The sequence below is a fragment of the Channa argus genome, chromosome 2 (assembly GCF_033026475.1).
Source record: "Channa argus isolate prfri chromosome 2, Channa argus male v1.0, whole genome shotgun sequence".
NCBI lineage: Eukaryota > Metazoa > Chordata > Actinopteri > Anabantiformes > Channidae > Channa > Channa argus.
In genome coordinates this window covers 24034116-24054884 of record NC_090198.1, presented here as the reverse complement: position 1 = coordinate 24054884, position 20769 = coordinate 24034116, and the positions used below count along the sequence as shown (strand labels likewise).

The 20769-nt window shown below is 38.0% G+C and overlaps 1 protein-coding gene across 5 annotated transcripts in view; it reads left to right on the top strand.

Moving 5' to 3' along the window:
- Window positions 1–20769, top strand: part of tcf12 (transcription factor 12) — a 72949-nt gene that overhangs the window by 29832 nt on the left and 22348 nt on the right. For 3 of the 5 annotated variants that reach the window (XM_067485910.1, XM_067485921.1, XM_067485948.1), the window contains 3 exons: window positions 7307–7368; window positions 9300–9432; window positions 10698–10750. In XM_067485910.1, coding sequence (XP_067342011.1) covers window positions 7307–7368; window positions 9300–9432; window positions 10698–10750 — 248 coding nt within the window. Of the gene's footprint in view, window positions 1–7306; window positions 7369–9299; window positions 9433–10697; window positions 10751–19154; window positions 19368–20769 lie in introns of those variants that run through there. The other 2 variants (XM_067485938.1, XM_067485930.1) reach the window with 1 other exon arrangement.

Genomic DNA, 20769 nt, shown 5'->3' with positions numbered 1-20769 from the left:
ATGTGGAATGTTCCCATCTGGTCCGCAGTAATGCATTTTTTTCCTCATTTGTGAATAACAAGCACCGGCAGGAGAATAGTTGGACTTGGAAAAAAGGCAAAGGCCAAGCGAAAACATTTTCCCCTTTCCACTTCCCCTATTTTCCTTTTTACACAGTTAGAAAAAAATTTAAATAGACCTAGCCGTGGCCCCTGATTATCCCAGGAGGCAATAAATACAATCAGGAAATCCACATCTTCTTTCTCACACTGAGATGGATTTTAGGAGAAAATAAACAGTTTAGCTAGTGCGAAGAGCAGCAGCAGCCCCTGATTGTGAAAGTCATACTTTAGGGATAAATGTGCAGCAAAACCAGGGATATCGTTGATCTTGCAGAGAATTTAGACACCTTTAATTGATTAGCAACCCTTCCAGGATTTGTAGTCTAATCTAAAAACATTAGAGGTAACCTTTTTCCCCCCTCGAGCCTAATGTGTTATTCTCATTCCCACATTCCTCCTGGTTTGATTTCTCTTAATCCTGGTCCGTTGCCGTTAATTGATCTATTCATTCAAACTAATGGCTAATTACACATCAGGCTGCATAAGCAGATGCATTTATCATCATAGTATGTAATAATCAGTGACATTTCAACAAAGAAAAAAATAAATATGCAAATAAGAACTCATTAACATTTGCTCTTGCTGTTTTGAATAATGTCACTGCTGACAAGGCTGTATGCAGAAATTAATGTTGAGCTCAGGGCAACAGAGGCATGTTTCCTCAGTGTTTTGTGGTTCTGTCGTGTTCTCTGTCCTGCCATTGTTACTAATACGGTGCTGTAGATATTGTTTCCCCAGCCAGGGAGGAAGCAGGGTTGATGCACAACCCTCTTTTCCCTGTTTCCTCATCCACACTGATCTGACCTCTAACCCAGGCAGCTTTTATTTGCTGTCAGACAGAAAGTGATGAAAGCATCAAACAGCTTCAACAGAATGTATGTGCAAACTCTCAAAAGAAACACAAGGAAGCATTTTACAATCATAGTGAGTGAGGCAAAATTAGTTAATTTGTCAAGTGTATATATGTATATATATATATATACATATATACACACACTTGACTTTATGTAGGGTTTAATGCTTGTATGTCATGCTTTGTGTAGATTTCAGACTAACAACACAAACCTGTGGGATATAACAGTAATTAGGTATCTGGGATTTCATAGAGATTTTAGAGAGTTTGTAAAAATGTTTATTTTTGCCATTAATTAGTCTTGCCAGGGGTCCAACATTAAGACATGGTCCATTGACTTTATAAGAATAATATTTTGTGGTTAGGTGCCAGTCAAACACTTGTGCTCTGAGAAATAAAAACAAGTAAGCTGGCGTGTGATGAATTCATTTGGTTTCCACATTAACAACATTTCTTCATCATGCATAATGTGTTTGTTTTCATGATCTTGGCTTTCCTTGGAGCAAGGAAAATGGACTTGTTTTCTGGCAGGAAAATTAAGACCCTTGGAATGCATCAGAGGCAGTGAAGCAAGCGCACTAATTGGCTGTTTTTGTGGCGAGGGTTTTGAATTGATCCCTGGAGACGCTTAGGTCACTACCTCTCACATTATCAAAAAAAGGGGCTCAACACAGTGCTATGCTGTGTTGTGCTGTGCAGCTCTGTGATCAATAAAGAGCCATGCTATGAATGACCCTTTCCTTCTCCATTTTGGTTGAAGCATGCGGGAAGCTGAGGTTGAGCTGAATTAAAAATTAATATTGATTTTTTTTCTATACCTGACCCCACTTAATTTTCAACAAATTATTTGGCTAATCCAATGAATCTTTTCCTTTGTTATGTCGGTTACATGTTAGATCTATTCTATTCAATAGACTGGTATTTTCTGGTAAGAAGTGAGGAGATCCACTTGTTTGATCAAACCCTTTTACGTTTTTTATTGATAGCCAACCAAACACTTTGCTTGTTATATCATCGACTCTGAGTAAAATGGTTATGGAGTAGTTGCACTATTATTATGTGTAAAATAACAACTGCTACGTAATTTTTACATGACATAAAGTAGTTGATGCATGACAATAAAAACCTGAGCTCACACAGGTGTACTATTAATTTCTAAGTGCTTGGTTAAGAGGTGAGCGTTTTTGTGTGTTGTTGAGGAGATTATCACAAATCAAAATTTGCTCACTGGGTCATTAATCATATGGTCTGACACCATTAATATTTTATCTTGTGGTTATTTCAGAATGTGGAATGCACTTGGAAGCAGTTCCAAAAGCAAACTCATATCCATATCGCTGCCATTGTAAATGTATTCAATAGAAAATGAATGAGTTAGAGAAAGAGAAAATTACCTTATTTCAGGTAAATCTGTAGATGCTTTAAGCAAATCACATTACCTTTATCTTCCTATATGTAGTGTAGCTGTGTAATCCAAGCACTGAAAATGTATAAAAGCACAGCAGGTGTCATCATTAGGAAATGAGAAAGTGGAACTAGAGACCTGGAGCTGTTCATCCCAGCAAAATTGAGCAAGACCATCATGTAAATTGAGCACTCACTCAGCTTAAATGAAAGACCTGGCCAGAAGAATAAAATACATATACATGTGAAATCTGGGCTGTATTGTGTAATGGAGCGAAACAAGCCACTCCTGGTAAAAGTCACAGTCTGGTATAAGGAAAAAGGCAAGAAATAGTTGAACTCCAACTGTGATACAAACTCTTATATTTAGCAGAAACGGAGCACAGATGACACATCTCTCATCAAAGAATGATGGTGGTACAATAAGGCTGTGAGAAGCCAAATAATTTTCCAGATACAGGCAAATTATGAAGGTGCTTCATGATACCAAAAAACTTTACAGCAACATGATTCTTTATCTCTTGATAGAGTGTTAATTTCAGGCTTGACCTTACAGTTTACTGAGCTAACAGTATCTGTGGAATGACTTCCCTTTACCTGTCCACAATGCTTCTTGTCCAGTTTGATTAATGACACTCAGCATTTCAAGGTGTGAAGCTGATATGGATGTCGATACACAGTGTTGTAATTGTAGCCAGTGTGGGCTATATTTAATAATGTATTAATCTATTTATATCCAAAATTTGATTGGGTGAGTGCAATTTCCAAGTGGTTGGGAGAGGCAAGAGTTTTGGCTTTGACTATTATAAATGTCAAAGTAGCAGTGTTAGCCACAGTGGAAAAAAACAGTAAAACAATGACAGAATACTTTTTTTTAAACTTTCATTATTGTCAAATCAAAACATGATCCCACCATCACACTTTAGCGTGATATGCTAACAAGCAGCTTCATAGAATGTAAAGGTAATTATTTTTATTGTTAGAATTGTTAGAATTGTTAGAAAGTTTTTCCTCCTTACATTTAATTCATTGCACTGAGGATATACTGTACTGAGCTCACTGCACTATATTACTAATAGTGATGGATGTAATGAAACAAATTTACTGCCCTTTGCTGTTTTTACATTATTTTTGGTCTGAAGGATTTCTGGTCTGAAGGAAAAAAATAACTTTTACATTCTATTAAACATTATACTTTGAAGTCATTAGTGGGCCGTTCACACATGCAAAAATGTGTATTTAAATGGACATACTCACAAAATAATGATTTATTGTTGTTGAGATGCTGTGATCACACAGGCCGGCTCAGAAAAGAGAAAAAAGCACTGATAATAACAGGAGCATAACTCGTGTGAAACCAGATCTTCCTTTTTTGTGTAGGAAAATTGTTTGATTTATATGTAAGGGTTTTAAATTTAGAGACTTTGTTTTGGCAACCCAAAATTATTAACTTGAATTTTTATTTATTATTCCTAAAACACTATTATTATTGACCTATTGGTAAGTCAGACTCCCAGCAACACACTTTTTTTCTGTCCTTTCGCCTTATCCCATGAGTTCAGGGTCAGCAGAGCGGATCATTGTCAGCATGTTGATTTGGCACAGTTTTTACACCGGATGCCCTTCCTGACACAACCCTCGGGGATCGAACCACTGACTGTGGTCCATGGACAACCAACTGAGTTACAGCTGCCCCCAGCAACCCACATTAAGCAGAAATAGGGTACTGGATTACAGTGGGGGGGCCTGTGGGCTCAGTGGTAGAGCATAGGGTTGCGATGCAGAAGGCCATGGGTTCTGCCCAGCCACCAAGGGCCACCTTGATGTCGGTCACGAGCCCGGATTAAAGAAAATTGAGGGTTGCGGCAGGAAGGGCATCTTGTTTCAAAACTCATGCCAAATCAATGTATGAAAAACATTCCACAGTGTCGACCCCTGATGGGACAAGCCGTTGGTCTCTTTTTAAAACACTATTCCAGTGACCTGTTTTCATCAGAATGACTTTCAGTACCTGTGCATCAGAGGAGATTGTGTCACTGTGTGATGAGAATATATTTTATTCAGCTAATTTAAGCTCCTGGCTATAGAACTGGCCAACCCAGCAGAATCTTCCACTTCATATATCACTTTGCTCTACTTTTACTCAACATCATAAATAAGCATTCACCTAATATTTGAATAGCAAATCAGCCTTGTAGTGGCCAGTGTAAATTTTACTACATTATAGAGTATTCTATAAGCAGGAGTCATTTACCAGCTTGGTCACTGTTTTATTATAAAGTTTGAGTGTATGCAGTCATTTATACTGTGTCTATAGAGTTCATGACTTATCTGGCTTCCAATGTTATGATCAACGTTTCTCAAATTCGTCCAACATTGTTTTCCAGGTGGACTTGCAGAGAATGATGGATTAGAGCAGAAGAGCAGATCAAGGCAGCCAGCCAGCTATGGCTGCAGTAGCACTGATTAAGGCAGACTGAGATGCATTGACAGTATTTACACCCACTTAAAGCTACATAAGATAACTACTAGTTACTAAAAATGCTAATATCTACTGTGTCCTGATCTTTAGGCTGCCTGATTGGTTTCAGGGAATGTAAGGTAGGCAATAGTGTCTGTATGAGGGGTTGCCTCATCATGTGGTCACACAGGTGATGAGGGTTTATTATTTGCAGTGACAGGTGATGGCATTTTCAACAGACCTTGTGATTGAATACTTATATCTTGTGTTTATACTACTCATGTTATAAGTATGAGTTTTGCTTCAACTACTACAGTAAACCCTGATCAGACGTAATGTAATATATTAGCTACATGGACAATACATTCACATATCTTCTGAAAAATTGTATTTCTGCATTCTAAACAAATTCTGTCAAATTTTAAATTACAGTGTTGTGAGCTCAAATATGGCAAATCCTGACCAGCTTTAGTAAAAGAAGAGATTTTTTGGTAATAATTTAGCTCCATAGTGTTTTCATTTCAGAAAATCTGGTAGTATTGTAGCTTTCTCAGTTTAAAATGTCATGTTTCTTCTAATGTAGCAAGTAGTGTTCTTGTTGATGCAATACCAAGAAAATGGCCGCATCTTGTTCTTTACAAGTGCAATAAATGTACATGTGTGGTATTTTTCTCAGGGATCCCTTGGTTATACTGTTGAATCGTGTGTATCCCAAGTGTTGATTAGGCACAAGGTGCCTAGTAGAGTTTCCCTCAGCAGGCTGTGAGCCTGCTTCTGTGTCACTGTGTGGACTAAGACATTGTTTTTACCAGCACATCTGCCTGCCCTGCTGAGCCCTGAAACTACAACAGTGACCATCAATAATTCACATCAGACGCAGTGTGTGTGTGACAAAACACATGCTTCCAATGAATTTTTAATTCTTACACTGAGCAGACCTTTTCTTCAGAAGACATTTTAAGAGGTACAAATACATTTCACTGAACTAACTTTAGATTTTAGACAGCAAATAGCATAAATTAATTAAAGAAACTGTCAGAAGATATTTCATCACCCTGCCTTGATAGTGAACGATGGTGGTGACAGACAATTTAATCCTATTTCCTTTTGCCAGAGTGATGGCTCAGAACTGTATCACATTATAGTTACAAGAGAAACAGCTTTGCCAGTTAAACCATCTTCCCTGATTTTCTTAGGTTTCTTGGTCTCTAGAGACAGTCTGCACAGATGCAGAACAACTGTCTCTTGCAGGACTGCTCAGATAAGCACAAGTGGATTCTCTTTGATGTGCTGCTGTTCACCTGCACTTGTGAAAGCAATGATCAGATCATTCATTGTGTAACAAAACATCCAGGCTATGCAAGTTTTTAACTCACAAAAAAGATATTACCTTGTCCCCAGAGTAAACAGAATTTAGTTCCAACCCTTGTGTCTGTGCTTGTAATATTTGGAAGTCTGACAAAAATAATGTACGATGCTGTTAAAGTTATTCATCACTCTCCCTTAGGAACTCTCATTTGTTTGTTTGTTTTTCCAGGGGTGTAAAACTGCTGAGTTTGGATATTGTGATGTGTATGATTCATGTGTATTGCGTGCTGTAAGTTTGTTTTTTTCCCTGATGACTGCTTGGGAACCTTTCTTTAAGGTGTGCACACACTGGACGTGACACTGATAGAAGGACTCTGTCAATTATTACCCTATGACTAATTAATCCACAGAAACATACTTTGCATGGTGAAAACTGTGCAGCAAAACATACGTATTACAGATTTGCATGTTCTCTTCCTGTCACAGTGAGAAGTCATTTTAACCACAGCTTAGAGAACTGTGAATGTCTGACTAGTCTGTCATATAGTATAGTTACATACAGTGCATTCTACAGTATGTAGAGTTGTGCATTATTACAGTAAAGTTGCCAAAAAAGAGAAGATAATTATTTATCACATGATATGTTATATCATAAATAGCACGTTTACCTTTTTAAAAGCCTTTACTCTTAGCATGACCTCATGTAGGTAGAATAGTTTGCGAGAATAAACACAGGCGTGAATTAGACCTGAAACCTAATTTTGTAGATCTTTATTCTGCTGTAAAGATGCTGGTTTAAATTTCCTGATTTAAACAGGATTGGTAGCAATAACGTGTGGGAAAAATACACTATTAACAAGTGTTTGTCTTACAGTAACTAACATCTTTAACTGCTCCATAGCAGCTGTTTAGTAACCAGCATTGTCTGTCTACGATCCCAGTGTGAATGTGAGAGTTTATGCTATATACTTTTATAAATAGGTTTGTCATAACCTCTGCAAGGGATAAAAATCACTGTCAATAAAGAGCATTTTACAACACCAAAATAAATGTTTAGGTAGTGTACTTACTACCTACTTCACTGCACATCAGTATATGCAGCACACTGTGTGTAGTTATGATCCTGGTGTGTGTCCACTTTTTATAAAAGAAAACAGTAATTATGTGTGTTTTTTCCAGGTAAACCAGAAAGGGCTTCGTTTCTTGGATATGGGAGGGATCCTGGAGCATCTGGCTGCCCGGTGAGTTTCTAAACAGATTGTAAAACACACCGTGCTTTGACAGTACATTCAAATTTGGTGCAATTTTCATATTAAGAACTACAACCTGAATGCATGTGAGGCAGTATTTTTAAATTGTTGAAAAAAAGAATAGTGAAACAAAATCCATGCCATACCAACACACAGTGATGGAAGCACTATGTAGCCACAAATTATTCTTTATAAACTGCATCTGGAATAACACCCTCCTCTTTATCTTAACCTTTTGTTGCACATAAATGGAATAAACATCTAATTTGGGCGTGCAATCCCTCTTATTTTGTTAAATTAGACTCTTAAAATAGACATCTCCAACTTCAACAATGCCAAAATTACACCACAGGTTTTAAAAGGGGAATTAATGCTTTTATTTACTCAAGGTTGGATTATTATTGATCCCTTTATTCTTGTCCAACTAAGAGCTTCCTTCGCTGTAACTACCTCAAACACAGCAGTCAGGCTCTTTATCTTCTGGTTCATTTTAGATTAAATTATAAGATAAACCTCAGTTTCTAAGGTTTGAGTAAAGAAAACTGGGCCACTCAGAGCAGTCTGTCTGAACTCAAGTATCTGTCACATTAAAAGATTTCTTCTGGTATAAATTTCAGTTTTTTGTAATGCATTTCAGTGTGAGTTTTGGCCTTCTTGATAATTTAACAATGACACTTCTTACTGATAAATGCGTTTTAATATTTAATATTCTGTGGTCGAAGAACAAAAAATCTGCTGTTTTTCCAATAAATGTCTACAAGCATCGTGTGTTTGGGACAGCCGCATGACGTCATTGACGTCACAGATACAGAAGTATCTTACTGGTCCTCAGTAATATTGAGTAATATTGATTCTTAGCCCAACCTTTGGGGACTGTTTATAACAGTTCAGTCTGTGTTTTGTCAACTGGTTTAACCTAATTGAATGAGCCCATAGAGATTATGGTCTACTTGACACTAGGCAGGTAGCCATAGTATAGCAGCCACTATACATGACCTACAAATTTGCATTTTGCCATGTGCCTTTTGAGCCTAAGATGACACCTTCGCTGTGCTTTTGTTTCAGTCTTTCTCATTCATTGACATCTACAGTATCTGTCAGTCCTCAGGTGCACCTTGCATGAGCTGCAAATTACGTTAACATTTCAGATCTGAAGTATTTAATATGTTGGTGTCTTACTTAAAATACTTTTTATCTCAGAATGAGGTGCAATATTCCTAACCGGTCCATTACTGGGTTATGAAATGATTTCACAGGTGTACAGTGCAGGATCAGAGACAGGTACCGTAGGCATCCAAATCTGCAGTGCCTTCTGAGTAGCAAATATACAAGCAGCCAGCACCAGCGTTGCTGCAAGGGTTCAGTATCGTTGAATAAAGGCAACAGCAATCATGGCTCTGTTGTTGTTGTGCCAGGTCAGTGACATGGCATCAGTGACACATTGTCACTTTTTTCTTTTTTCTTTTTTGACTCTATTTTTTTTTGAAGACCTACATTTAAGAATGAATCTCCAAGAAAACATTTTTTTTAAGTTGTAGATAGATAGATAGTTATTAAGAAATATAGGAAGATCTGCTGTTAAGTTCTCTATGGCTACTGTGTGAGTCCTCATCAGTCCTCACCACATATCATCCTAAGTTGTACTCATTCTAATGATCACTGCTCTGCTGAAATGCTGCCGATTACACTAATTAATCGGCTAATTAAGTTTTTCATTGGCTTCTTAACCCAGGTTGTTGGGGTTGCAGTTTGCAGTTTACAATGCACACACTGTTGCAATGCTTGCTTGCTTTTGACATAACCATTCTCAAGATCAGTGTTGATTAATTCATTCTGTTCAATTCCAGAAAAAAATTAAAACAAAGCTCATTCCTGACAACAAAAGATTTTTTTTTCAATTGTGTGTTTGTTTTCTCTTTCAGTCTTCCCTAAGGTCGGACATTGGTTTGGCAAGTCCTAATTCGGTGACTACATCAGGAAAGTCAACTGCTCCATTTTACTCCTTCAATGCAGCCAATCCCAGAAGACGTTCTTTACAAGATCCTCCACCTATCGGTTAGTGCTAGCACAATTAGTGCAGTAACACAGAATGTCATAAAAATACATTCACAATCGTTAAATAACTTCTCTGGAGCTTCTCATCAGGGATGAGTGTAGATTCTGATCATTCTGGACTGAAAATTACAGCATGTGGTCTCTAATACAGACATGGGTATTGATGAGAAATTACCAAAAGACAGTAGCTCCCTGTAGCTGACATAACAACATAAAATCTCCAACCTTTAATTTCAATATCCGCCAAGATTAACTCCTGTCAGTCTGCTTGGATGAGTAGTTCCGTATTTACACATTTCTAACCAAGAATAAAAGTCCAGTTGACATTATTCAATCTTCAGAGTAGACAACTGCACCTTTAATTATTGCTGTGTGCATGAAGATTTACTTATAAATGCCCCCTGGACCTGAAATTTAATATCAGTGATATTTCACTGTATTATTTTAACTAATAACGTTAAGTTTGTCTTGTAACATTTTTGAGCTGGCTACTGAATATGAACACTGAAGTACCGTTTACCAGCTTAAAGAAATTAGCCATGAATTGATCCTTTGATGTATGTGCAAAAATGTATGTATACAAGCATCTAAAGCTAATATGAGGTTACAGCAGTCTGAGTTAATAAAATCAAAGTACTATCTTACAAGTCTTTTTAGTATGAAGTTCAGTTTTCCACGTAGAGCTGTCTAAAACTTTGTACTTAAATGGCTGCGACTTTGGAAGATATTCAGTTAATGTGACTAACTGGGAAGATTGGCGTCTTATATTATCTTCAGATAAACATACTAAGACATTTTTGCACAGAGGGAGGCCGGTGGATCCTCATGGAAGGATCTCTTATAGCCCCTTATTATATACAGTAGGCGGAATGATTGCAGCAACTAAAACCTGTTTCTATGTTCATATGGGCACCTGACTGATGGGTTAAGACAGACTTGAAAAACCCCCAAATATTAAAAGAAGAACAAAGATAACGGTACTGTGTCTTCATGCCATCTTGTGTGTCGTCGTTTTACCATGTATTGAACAAAATACTTTTAAGATGAAAATCAATTTAACTACTGTGGAACATTTTAGTAAATGTTAAATTTCCTGTACATTTATAGTTTTTTGTCAAGCTGTCAAAATGCATCCACACTTGCAATTGAATGAATTCAATCAGTGGGAACACAGTGAAAAAACACAGTTTTTTTGTTTACAGCTCACTGATAGTTGCTTTCTTTTTTGCCTGTGAATGAATAGCTGTGCTTTCATCTCTTCACAGATCCTCTACAAACAAAAAAGGTTCGCAAGGTCCCTCCTGGCCTGCCTTCATCTGTGAGTGGAAGATCATCTACCTTTCATATAAATAGATTTCGCAGTGAGCTTACTTAAGTTGACACACACGTTTGCCTCTCACACAAAGAGCGCTCTTGACATCACTACCACACTTCTCGGATGGGAATTCTGTTGTTTTTGTAGGTCTTAAAAATAGTGATGCTTTGTGATGCCTGTTAATTTTAAAAGCCTTGAAAGTCCTGACCTACCAATTTTTATTTTATTTACATGGTTGTTTAATGTTAACTTATAAAAGTCTCTGCAGGGCATACATTTTGTGTAATGTGTGGACGCACACGCGTGTGTGTGTCTGTGTGTGTGTGCATACACATGTGTACCTCGAGGTGATTGATTTTCAGTGCTGCCCTGTCACAGTCTAGCCTCCTCACAGCCTCTCCTGGGAGAAAGAGAGGCTGTCAGAGCGGATCCCCAGCTCTGCTCTTTTGATGTTTAATTAGTCATTACGTAGCCGAACAGGAGGACAGACAGAGATTAATAGCACAGAATATCTGAAATTTCTATTGGTAATGATCCCGGTGGAGGAGAAACCATTAGGATGCAGAGAAGTGTGGAGCTCAGCTTGCATTCGCTTAGACAGGGGCTGTTTGAATTCATTAATATGCATAAATCAGCAAGTCAGATGTTCATTGTTAAAACCTTGTGGATGGGAATAGGTTTTATTAAGGTTTTATTTACTTAAATTCTTAGCAATAATACAAGACAATTAGTTGTTTTACTTTTTAATAACAATCAACTGGTTTACTAAAATTCTTTTTTCTTTAAACACCAGAAAAGGTTTTTTGTTTTTTTTTCGGTAAGGGAGTCTGAGACTGGATTTGCCTTACAGAGCTTTGATAATCGTCACCTCTACTGGTTTTACTTTGAAATCAAATATAGAACAGGCCGGGAAACATAAAAGGCTGGCATGTGTTTTGTTTCTGGATTTGTATTTGAAAAGAAGTTTGTCAGAGAATGAACGAAAGACGGAGTCTCTGGCAGCACCAGGAACATGCATTGCCTTCCTCTTAAGTAAGTGATATATTTGAGGTCTTGTCAGACGGAGGGAGGGAGGCAAAGAATGGTTGCCTTGCGGGTTACATCTCTTTGTTGTGTAAATGGTCGCTGGGCTTTTATTTGTCAGTACTTAACACATGGGCGCAGGTGCGGTTCTGTGAGTCATAAGACTACAATCAACCAGTACAATGCTAGATTGGGAAAAAACAGTGACAGAGCATAGGATAAAATATCGCTTCTTCTTGTCACTGAGAACCGTTGGAGTTTGGAGGAATTATCCCAGTTAGTCTTTGATCCCTTTTGAGAGAGTAAAGGTGGGAGCCTTAAATACAGAAGTATAGGTGCTGACAGAGAAAGAAAAAAAACATAAAGGCAGCTTTTCTAATTGCTGGCATATGTGGGAAATGTTGGTGGAAATTGCTTGATAGCTTTTAGGATGATATTGATGAATTGGTGTAAGTGTAATGGTAAGAGCTACTGAAAGGTCTGAAGAGCTACCTGTACCTGTGACCCTTAAAAATGACGGTATCTCTAAAGACGGTTATCAGCTGTGACCCATGTTAGTGTTGCTGGCACCTACACTGGGAGTAGTGAGGGTGAGGGTGTTAACATGTGTCGGGGGGGGGGGGGGGCGGGTGCACCTGGAGTCAGTGCTGCTTTGCCAGAGGCAGCTGTGTGAAGAGCCTACAGCATACCTGTAAAGCATGAATGCAGCTGCAGATGCCACTGACAGATTTTGCTTGTGTAAGCAAGCGCAAGCGTCTCACTAGAGACCTGAATAGCTCCATGATTTTAAAAAATCAACACAGTGCTTCCTATCATTATGTCTACTGCTGGGAATATTCTTATTTATTTATTTCATTCTCAAATCCCCTTTTTCCTCCACCAACTTGAATTCTCACTCCTTAGTCTAAAAATAAATGTAGGGGTTCAAAATCAGATGGGCAATGTAAGTTGCAAGTCCAAGCATGATGTGTGTGTACACTGCATGATGAAGCTGAATCAAAATATTTACAGGAGCACATCCTCTGTGCATTTAGGTTTTGACACTGCAGTGCACTAGGATGTGAAGGCTATCTAGACAGGCCAGCTGGTGATTGCAAACATTTAAATGTTTATAGGGCTTTTTCATCTCATATACAGACACCTTCCTCCCTCAGCCACACACATACTGACCTCTGTGGGCTGCTGGATGTGTGCTGGAAGACATGGGATACTGCAGATGTTTTTGTACAGTAATTGTGTGATGCATATGCCCAATAAATACTTATTATCCACAATTATTTTAGTTTAAACCTTTTTTCAGACTTGTCAAATGTAGCAGTTGAATCTCAAACAGTTTGCTTACAGATTTGTCATATTTTGTAGCATCATGTTGCCTGTATGTAAGATAAACATCTTTAAAGTTCCCAGGCATGAAATCTTTACATTGTTACTTTTCTAACAGTAGACACCTTGGCTATAAGTAAATAATTGAATTATTTCACTGTTTAAAGTGAGATCTAAGAGCAAAGGACAAAGCATGTTGTCATTGGACAGTCAGGCTGCTGCAGTGAGGGATGCTGATGGGCAGCTGCGTGGGCACCTGTCTGACAAGAGAACTGAAGCCAGAGAGAGAGAGAGAAAGCATTTTGTAGCTTGTGGGGGAAAGTTGCATCTTGTAGGATATTTATGGGAAGCTGCAAGGGCAACATGTGTTAGTGCATGTCAGTGTGTGTGTCTGCTTGTTTGTGTAAATAGTGTTTTCCCCCCTACAAACCCGTGTCAGCGGCTTGATGTGACACTTCCTCCCTGGCTTTGGTGACGGTATGGCTGCAGGATGAGAGAAAGAAAGTGGAGGGTTGAGCTTCAGCTCCCCTCGGGGACTTTTGCAAGCGAGAACCCTGGGTGTGGATGACAAAAAAGATTGACATTTGCTTTTGACAGATCACTCAGACACCCTTGTTTCTGAGAGATTTGTACTGTGCACGCTTTAAGAAAGGAAGTATGCTGTAGGCTCTGGATCTTAAGACCCAGAAATGTTCCTTGCAGTGCTGTCTGCCGCATGACATTCAAAGGATATTTTCTCTCTTTATCTTTCTCTCACTCTCTCTCTCTTTCTCTCTCTCTATCTATCCATCTGTCTTTAACAGCTCAAAGACAAGAGATCATAATATTGTACAACAACAGTAACCTAATGTTTCTGTTGCTGAGAGAGCAGCTTATTCTTTTGAACCATAGCAGGGTTACATGACTTGTTAAAGAGACCGTGCATGATATGCATCGGTGAAGCCCAGGAACAAGCAGTAAACACCCTGGATTTTATACATATACAGGCAAATTGCATTTTAAGGCCACCCAGCAGCATAATGTAAAGCTACATATTTAATATTTTCCCTTTGATGTTGTTCTCCTCCTGTAAAAACACAACTACATTTCATATTGACACGTGGAGGTTCAAATTGCCTAAATATATGTACTTTTATTCAGGGACAGATCTAGAATTTTTTTTAATTGGAGAGGCCTGACTGGGCTACATGCTCAAAGTAGATTGAAACATTTTGGAAATTATTTCAAAAACCTTTAAGAAGAATAAGTTGTATATTATTAGGCAAATCATTTCATTATAAAGTGTTCAGCGTCTGAAATGTCAAATACGTAATTGATCTACCATTTTTAACAGCAAATACTTATGCAATAAACTACTAATAATAAACAGTTAATAATAAATAGGGAGATTAAAAAAATCCATCCTTTGCAGTGATAATCTGTCTTGTTGCAGCAAAATTCAATCGTAACAAAATATACTGTATAAAATCAACCTCAATGTATAATTATAACATTTTGGCTACCACCTTGTCACACTAGTAAGGGATGGCACCTGGATTGGCAAATTAGATTTGAGAGGTGGCCAGTGTCCAGGCCTCCTTTCTGGCCCCCCCCCTACTTACATATTTTTAGGAAGTGTTTGTGTTATTGAGGAGTCTGAACAGTGTTCAGTCCAGTAGCAGTGAAACCAAGCCAGTTAAAAAAAGTTACAATACATAAAAGTTAAAATACGCAAAATCGGCAGGTAAAAATCAATACTGTTTAGGGGCCCTGCAAGGAGGTCAAACTCTCCAAACTATTTTCATAAATGTTTAGATCTGCATGTCACTGGTGAAGCCACCTAAAAAATGGTTGTTTTGTGCTTTAGAAAACTACAATGACTTTAAATATTGACATTTTTGTGTTACTCTGTATGTGGCATTTCTGTTGTGCAAAATATTACAGAATCAGGTCATTATTTTCATATTGTACTGCTTTGTGATTTTTATTTAAAATTTTTCATGCTAGTACTTAAAAATGTCAGGGTTGTTAGTTCATGTGATGGTCGTGTTTGTCATTTGCAGATGATAAAATTGTTATAATAGTATTTTTGGCTCTGACCTGACCCCAGTCAGTGAGCTGCTCCCCAGAGATGACCTCATCAGATGGCTGATTAGATAGACACCCTTGATTTGACGGGGATGATGCTAAACAGTCACAGCCACCGCTGGGATCATGGGCTTTGTGTTTATCTTTGTTTGGGTTGCTGAAATTTACCATTGACATTAGTGGCTGGAGATAATGGAACAGGCAAACAAGCCAGAGGCCTGACCTCTTTCATCTGCAAGGAGAACAAGGAGTTAAAAGAGTACGAAAATAATGCACAGATTAAAGTCATTACTCAGATTCTGGCCTGTTGTAAATTATTCATGTAGGGCTTGCGTGAGTTCACAGCATTAATGCAAACCTTGATTTCAGATTGCTGGCAGGCAGAGAAACACAGCCTGTCAGCAATCACTAAGGTGGAGTGTTTGTTATTTAGAGGCCTTCTAAGCGGCTGTTACCTGGAGAGTACATGAAGCTTAGGGTCTTAACTCCAGGACTTTGTTGTTGTTGTTGTAGGTCAGAGGTCATGTGTGTGTGTGTGTGTGTGTGCACGTGTGTGTGTGCACACGCGCGCGTGCGTGCGTGTTATGGATAAATCACACCACTCCCAAGTAATGGTGATAGTTGGTGACTCCAATTCATTGTATGAATTATTAATGTTGTGTAGTTAATTTCTAAATAGTTTCACAACACAAAATAAATCACTTTGATATGTTTAAAATTTTAAAATATTATAAATATATAATATATATATATATATATATATATATATATATATATATATATATATATATATATATATATATATATATATATATATATATATATATATATATATATATATATATATATATAAATTTGGGTAACATTTTTTAAATACACAGTAGGTGCATATTTATATTTAGCCCTCCAGTGCTTGATGTACAGTACATATAACATGCAATTGTTAAAAGATCTTGTATGTGATGTTTCTGCTGGACATAAAGTTGTATTTGTTTTAAGAAAAAAGGATCTTTCTGCTAGCACAGAGAATAGATATAATCACAGGCTTTGTACATACATTTAAAGCTGTCAGACTGCTTGAGTTAATTTTTAGTAAGTGTTGTGTAGCCTTCTTGTAAGCACAATTAAAAGCATAGAAGTAAAGTGACTATTAAAAGGTTAATGTCTTTATTCTGCGAATGGACAAAGTAACAGCCAAGGTCTACTTTGAGAAGGTTGTTGAATTGTAACCTTGGGCAAATATGATGTCATGTTCTGCAGCTGTGGGTAACAGTCTCTGAATCTCAAGTAGGTGGCAATAAGTCAGGTTCATTTAAATTTCCCATTTATAAAAGTTCATTATGCCTCTTCACTTACTGCCTCTGTGTGGATCCAAACAAACCAAACACTCTCTTTGTGTGGCATTTTATGTAGGAAAGTCTCTTATTAAGACTAATATAAAAGTTCACATGTGACTGCTGTATGAAAAGAGCACATTCAGCAGTCTGTGGTGTCTCTCTGTCTTATCAGTTAAAATGGTAACCATGGACCACACCCACCCTGCTTTGAGTCTGACTGTGGACCTGTTGCATCCCCCTCCTGTCATTCTATCATCTCTCTGGTGCATAAACTAAAGATTAAAAAAATACAGAAAAATACTATTGCAGCTATTACAGCACTTTTTAAAACCGATTACAGCATCTTACAAATCTTAAATCCAGACTTTCTCATTCTGTTAAGATCTGAAGATTATGTATTTGAGAAGTGGGTTATTGTTTTAGTGAAGCTCTTCATAACGAAAATGATTGCTTGATATTTTAGTAGCTAGAAAATGTGTTACCTATAGTTGTCAGGTTGTTTGACATTGACATGCAAAGGAAAATGTACGTTTCTCAACATTGTAATACTAAGAGGAAAACATTTAATTATAAACTGAATTTCATAGCAGTGGAGGACACACAGGGGTTTGTATGTGCAGTTTAAGTTGAAACCCGTAGTGAACAGTACCATTACTGCTTGCAGTTGTAGCTAAGAAGCTCTTCTCAGTATAATATACATTTAAGACTTTAACTCAAATACAATAATGATTTTAAACTGGTTAATCTATCTAGTAATTTGTGTGAGCTACTTAAGGTATGAGGTACATAATATGTGTTATTGAGAAGCGGTAAACCCTGCAGAAACACTGAATTATTAGGCACTTAACCAAGTAAATTCATAATTGAGCCAGCAGTTTGAGAGGGTGAGGTTCTGAATCCCCCATGCACCCCCACTCTCAGAGCCAGACCTCCCTAATTGGAACCAGAGCTTCTTAAAGGGACCAGTTTTCTTAGCTGACGACATCATCTCTAAGTCCACACATGAGATAGCAGTGGGAGGGTGGAGAGAGTCTTAGCCTGTGGATTTCCTCTGTGTTTTCCAACACCAAAACAAATCCCAAGAAAAGCACCTTGTAATGACTCAAGCAGGTGGTGTGAACATGTGGGTGGAGCTGAGCCTTCATCTCCCAAACTGATAGTGTTTTGGGCTATATCAAGGCTGTGGCCTGTCAGTATGGCTGTTTTGTGAATATTCACATTTAAATGCATAGGTACTGTCACTGTTTCATGATAAAAAGAAGTGGGTCAGTGTCCTGAGTCAGCCAGTGCTCATATGATATGTGCATAATTTCTCATATTAATGCCTATTTCACCTTGCTTTTATAAATTTTTCTTGCCACACTCTGCGTGTCTGCACTTGTATTAAACCCCTTCAAACACTTCTATCATGATCATTTTCTTTAAAGTATCAACTTGGAACAGAGCCAGGAATAAAGCAGTAACAGAATGTAGAGCCAGTGTTTTGGATGAGTTTAAAAGAGTCCCACAGAAGAAAGGGGGATAAATAATAATAGTACTAAAAGGAAAATGATAATAAAGGCCTAGTTTTCGTAGGGAAGTGGAAGCTTTCATCTTCCTATAACAATGTTCTCAATGAGTCTACAGGCCTGTGTTTAGTCCAGGAAGCTACGAGTGTTAGACATGAAAGGCTCCAGTCAGACTGAACAGAACGGGCTCTCAGTGGAATATGGTATCTATCCTCGTCTTTCTTCTTCTCTCCTTTGCTCTCCCCTCCCTCCCCCTCCTCCCACATGATAAAGGTAATGGGGAGCCGTGTGGCTTGCAGTGACAGTAAACCATGGTGAAATGGCTGGTGATATTTTGCTTTCCCCCCCCCCAGTCCTATCTGAGGCCCCTAGGGTTTAGGAAATGCAGCATTATTTTCCTCTTCCGACGTCACGAGGCAGCCCCCTTTGCAGCTGTTGCATGCTTTGCACTCCTTGTTTACAGGCACTTGTCAGCTAAAAGTCTTACTGCCAACACCACAACTCTCATATTTCATTTAATTTATTTTATATTTTTAAGTTCTTCTTGTGTTCTCTCATGACATAGATTTCTACAGTTTTGTTTTTCGCAATTATTGAGCTTTCACTTTCTCTCAGTGATGACTTCTGATTGGTGTGTGAGCCATATGTGGGAACTGGTAAAATGTTTTGCCAGATGGTTGTGTTCTTACAAAAGCCTTGCTGCCTCTAGACTTGTTTAATCATCTCACAGACAAAAAAAGATTAGACACTTAGGATTACACGTGGGGAAGAAACCAGGCTCACCACACTTATTTATGCTCTCATTTGGTCGCCTTTGAAGAATTACACATAATATTGAATTACTGCTTAGAATAAAATTATTTTAGTTCCAGTTTGTTGAGGATTCTGCTGCAAACAATCAGCAGTTTTTATGCTTGGAATTAAACATTTTTTTTCTCTCTTTCTAAATCCGCTCACACATTTGTTTTCTGTCCCACCCACTTCCCTTTATCTTTTCTATACCCACCTCCCCGTCACCTCCCTTCCCCCTCGTCATTTTCCTCTTTGCCTCAGCACTTAGAGGCTTAAGAGAGAGGGATGTACCACTGAGCCACTCCCTTCTGACAACCCCCTCCCTTTCCACAGCATGGAATGGTACATTCCTGCTTTGCATAAGTTTCCTCTGAGTGGGTCCTATGTGGAGGCCAGTTCTGAAAGAATTATTAGTCCCTTTTGAACGGCTTGGATGTATGTTTAGAGCGAAACCTAGTGTGCTGCTAGTTTACCTTTATCACTTAGATTGTTAACGCTATAATGTATTGCGCTTACCCTGTCCCTGGAATGGGCAGTAACTCTTTAATGTATTACTACAACGGGAAATCGGTGAGTAGTCTGTTTGGGAATGTGTGTGTGTCTATGACAGAGAAGAGCTGAAGGGTGTGTGTGTGTGTGTTTGTTTGTTTGTTTGTTTGTGTGGCTAAGTCTGCTTGTCCATCTGACTGTGCTTGTGTCTATACATTTTATATTGTGTTCATATTAATATAAAAGCGCCGTGTGTGTCAATGCATGTGCCCGGGACTCATCTGTCTGATTTTCCATTACATCAGGCAAAACAATGAAAGTCTTGACTGTGTTATAAACTTGGGTTTTTTTATTCTTTAGTGCACTCAAACTGTGCAAACAAGTAAATATTCTAAATACGAACTGCAATTTCCATAACTTTTTTCTTGCTGTGCACACAATGATAGAGTGTGGCAAAAAGAAGTTTTTTGCAGTCTTGAATTTATTTTTACTGGCTGGTTTCTTCAGCTTTGAGACTGGATTGAAATAATAACAAGTGGGAGTCTGGGAATGATTAAGGGAAAGAGGCTGCCTGTTGAGGTTAGACTTTCCTGTTTGCAGATTGAGCTCCAAGCACCAGTGTTGCTGTTATTCCATCTGTTTTTAATCACTTTGGCATTCTTGACGCCACAGGGAGCCTAATGTGTTTTCTGAACTTCTCTGTAATGACCTCTTTGATTTTTGTTGCTTAGAGAAAGCTTTCTGAGCAAGTACTTTTTAATAAATACATTCATTGTTGTGTGTAGCTGTGTGTGCTTATGCTGAAGTTGGACTTGAAGAAGCTGAGAATCAGTTTAACCAAAGTTATAAGTGTGAATATAGTCTATGCTGTTCTGTTTTTATTGTAAAAAACTTCCATTGAGCTATTGAGTCTGCTCAGAATGATCATCTAACAATGGCTGAATGAGCACTGTAAAGCATTTCAGCAGTCTTTAGGTAATGTTGTTGTCATAAGCAAATTACACAGGCAGATTTCCACCTGTCACTGCCTGTGCTAGTTTTGCTATTATGTAAAACACACATGCCTTTGAAGGAGAAAAGAGGTTAGTGTTTTTATGATATTGTATTGAAAAGGTCATCTTACTCAGGCTTGTGTTTCATGTATTCCTTATAACCCATTACAGCATTTCCTTTGTTCCCTCTGCACGAAAGATGACTTTGATCTTTTTCATATTAAGTATTAACAGGCTTGTGTTACTGTTGGCGATGGGGAGAAAATTGATAGCATGTGGACAAAACGGGCAAACGTTATGATCAAAAGCAACTCTTAAATAACCAGCACAAACTTTTTTTTTTTTTTTTTTTTTCAGTTTTCCTTGCAAAGAAGAATAGAGGTGATGTTCATTCTTTGTATCAACTTCATTCACGTTACTTTGCTATAATGCAGAGTTGCATAGCAGGCTCACCATCTGGAGCACTGGGAGAATTCACAGTGGGCCATTGG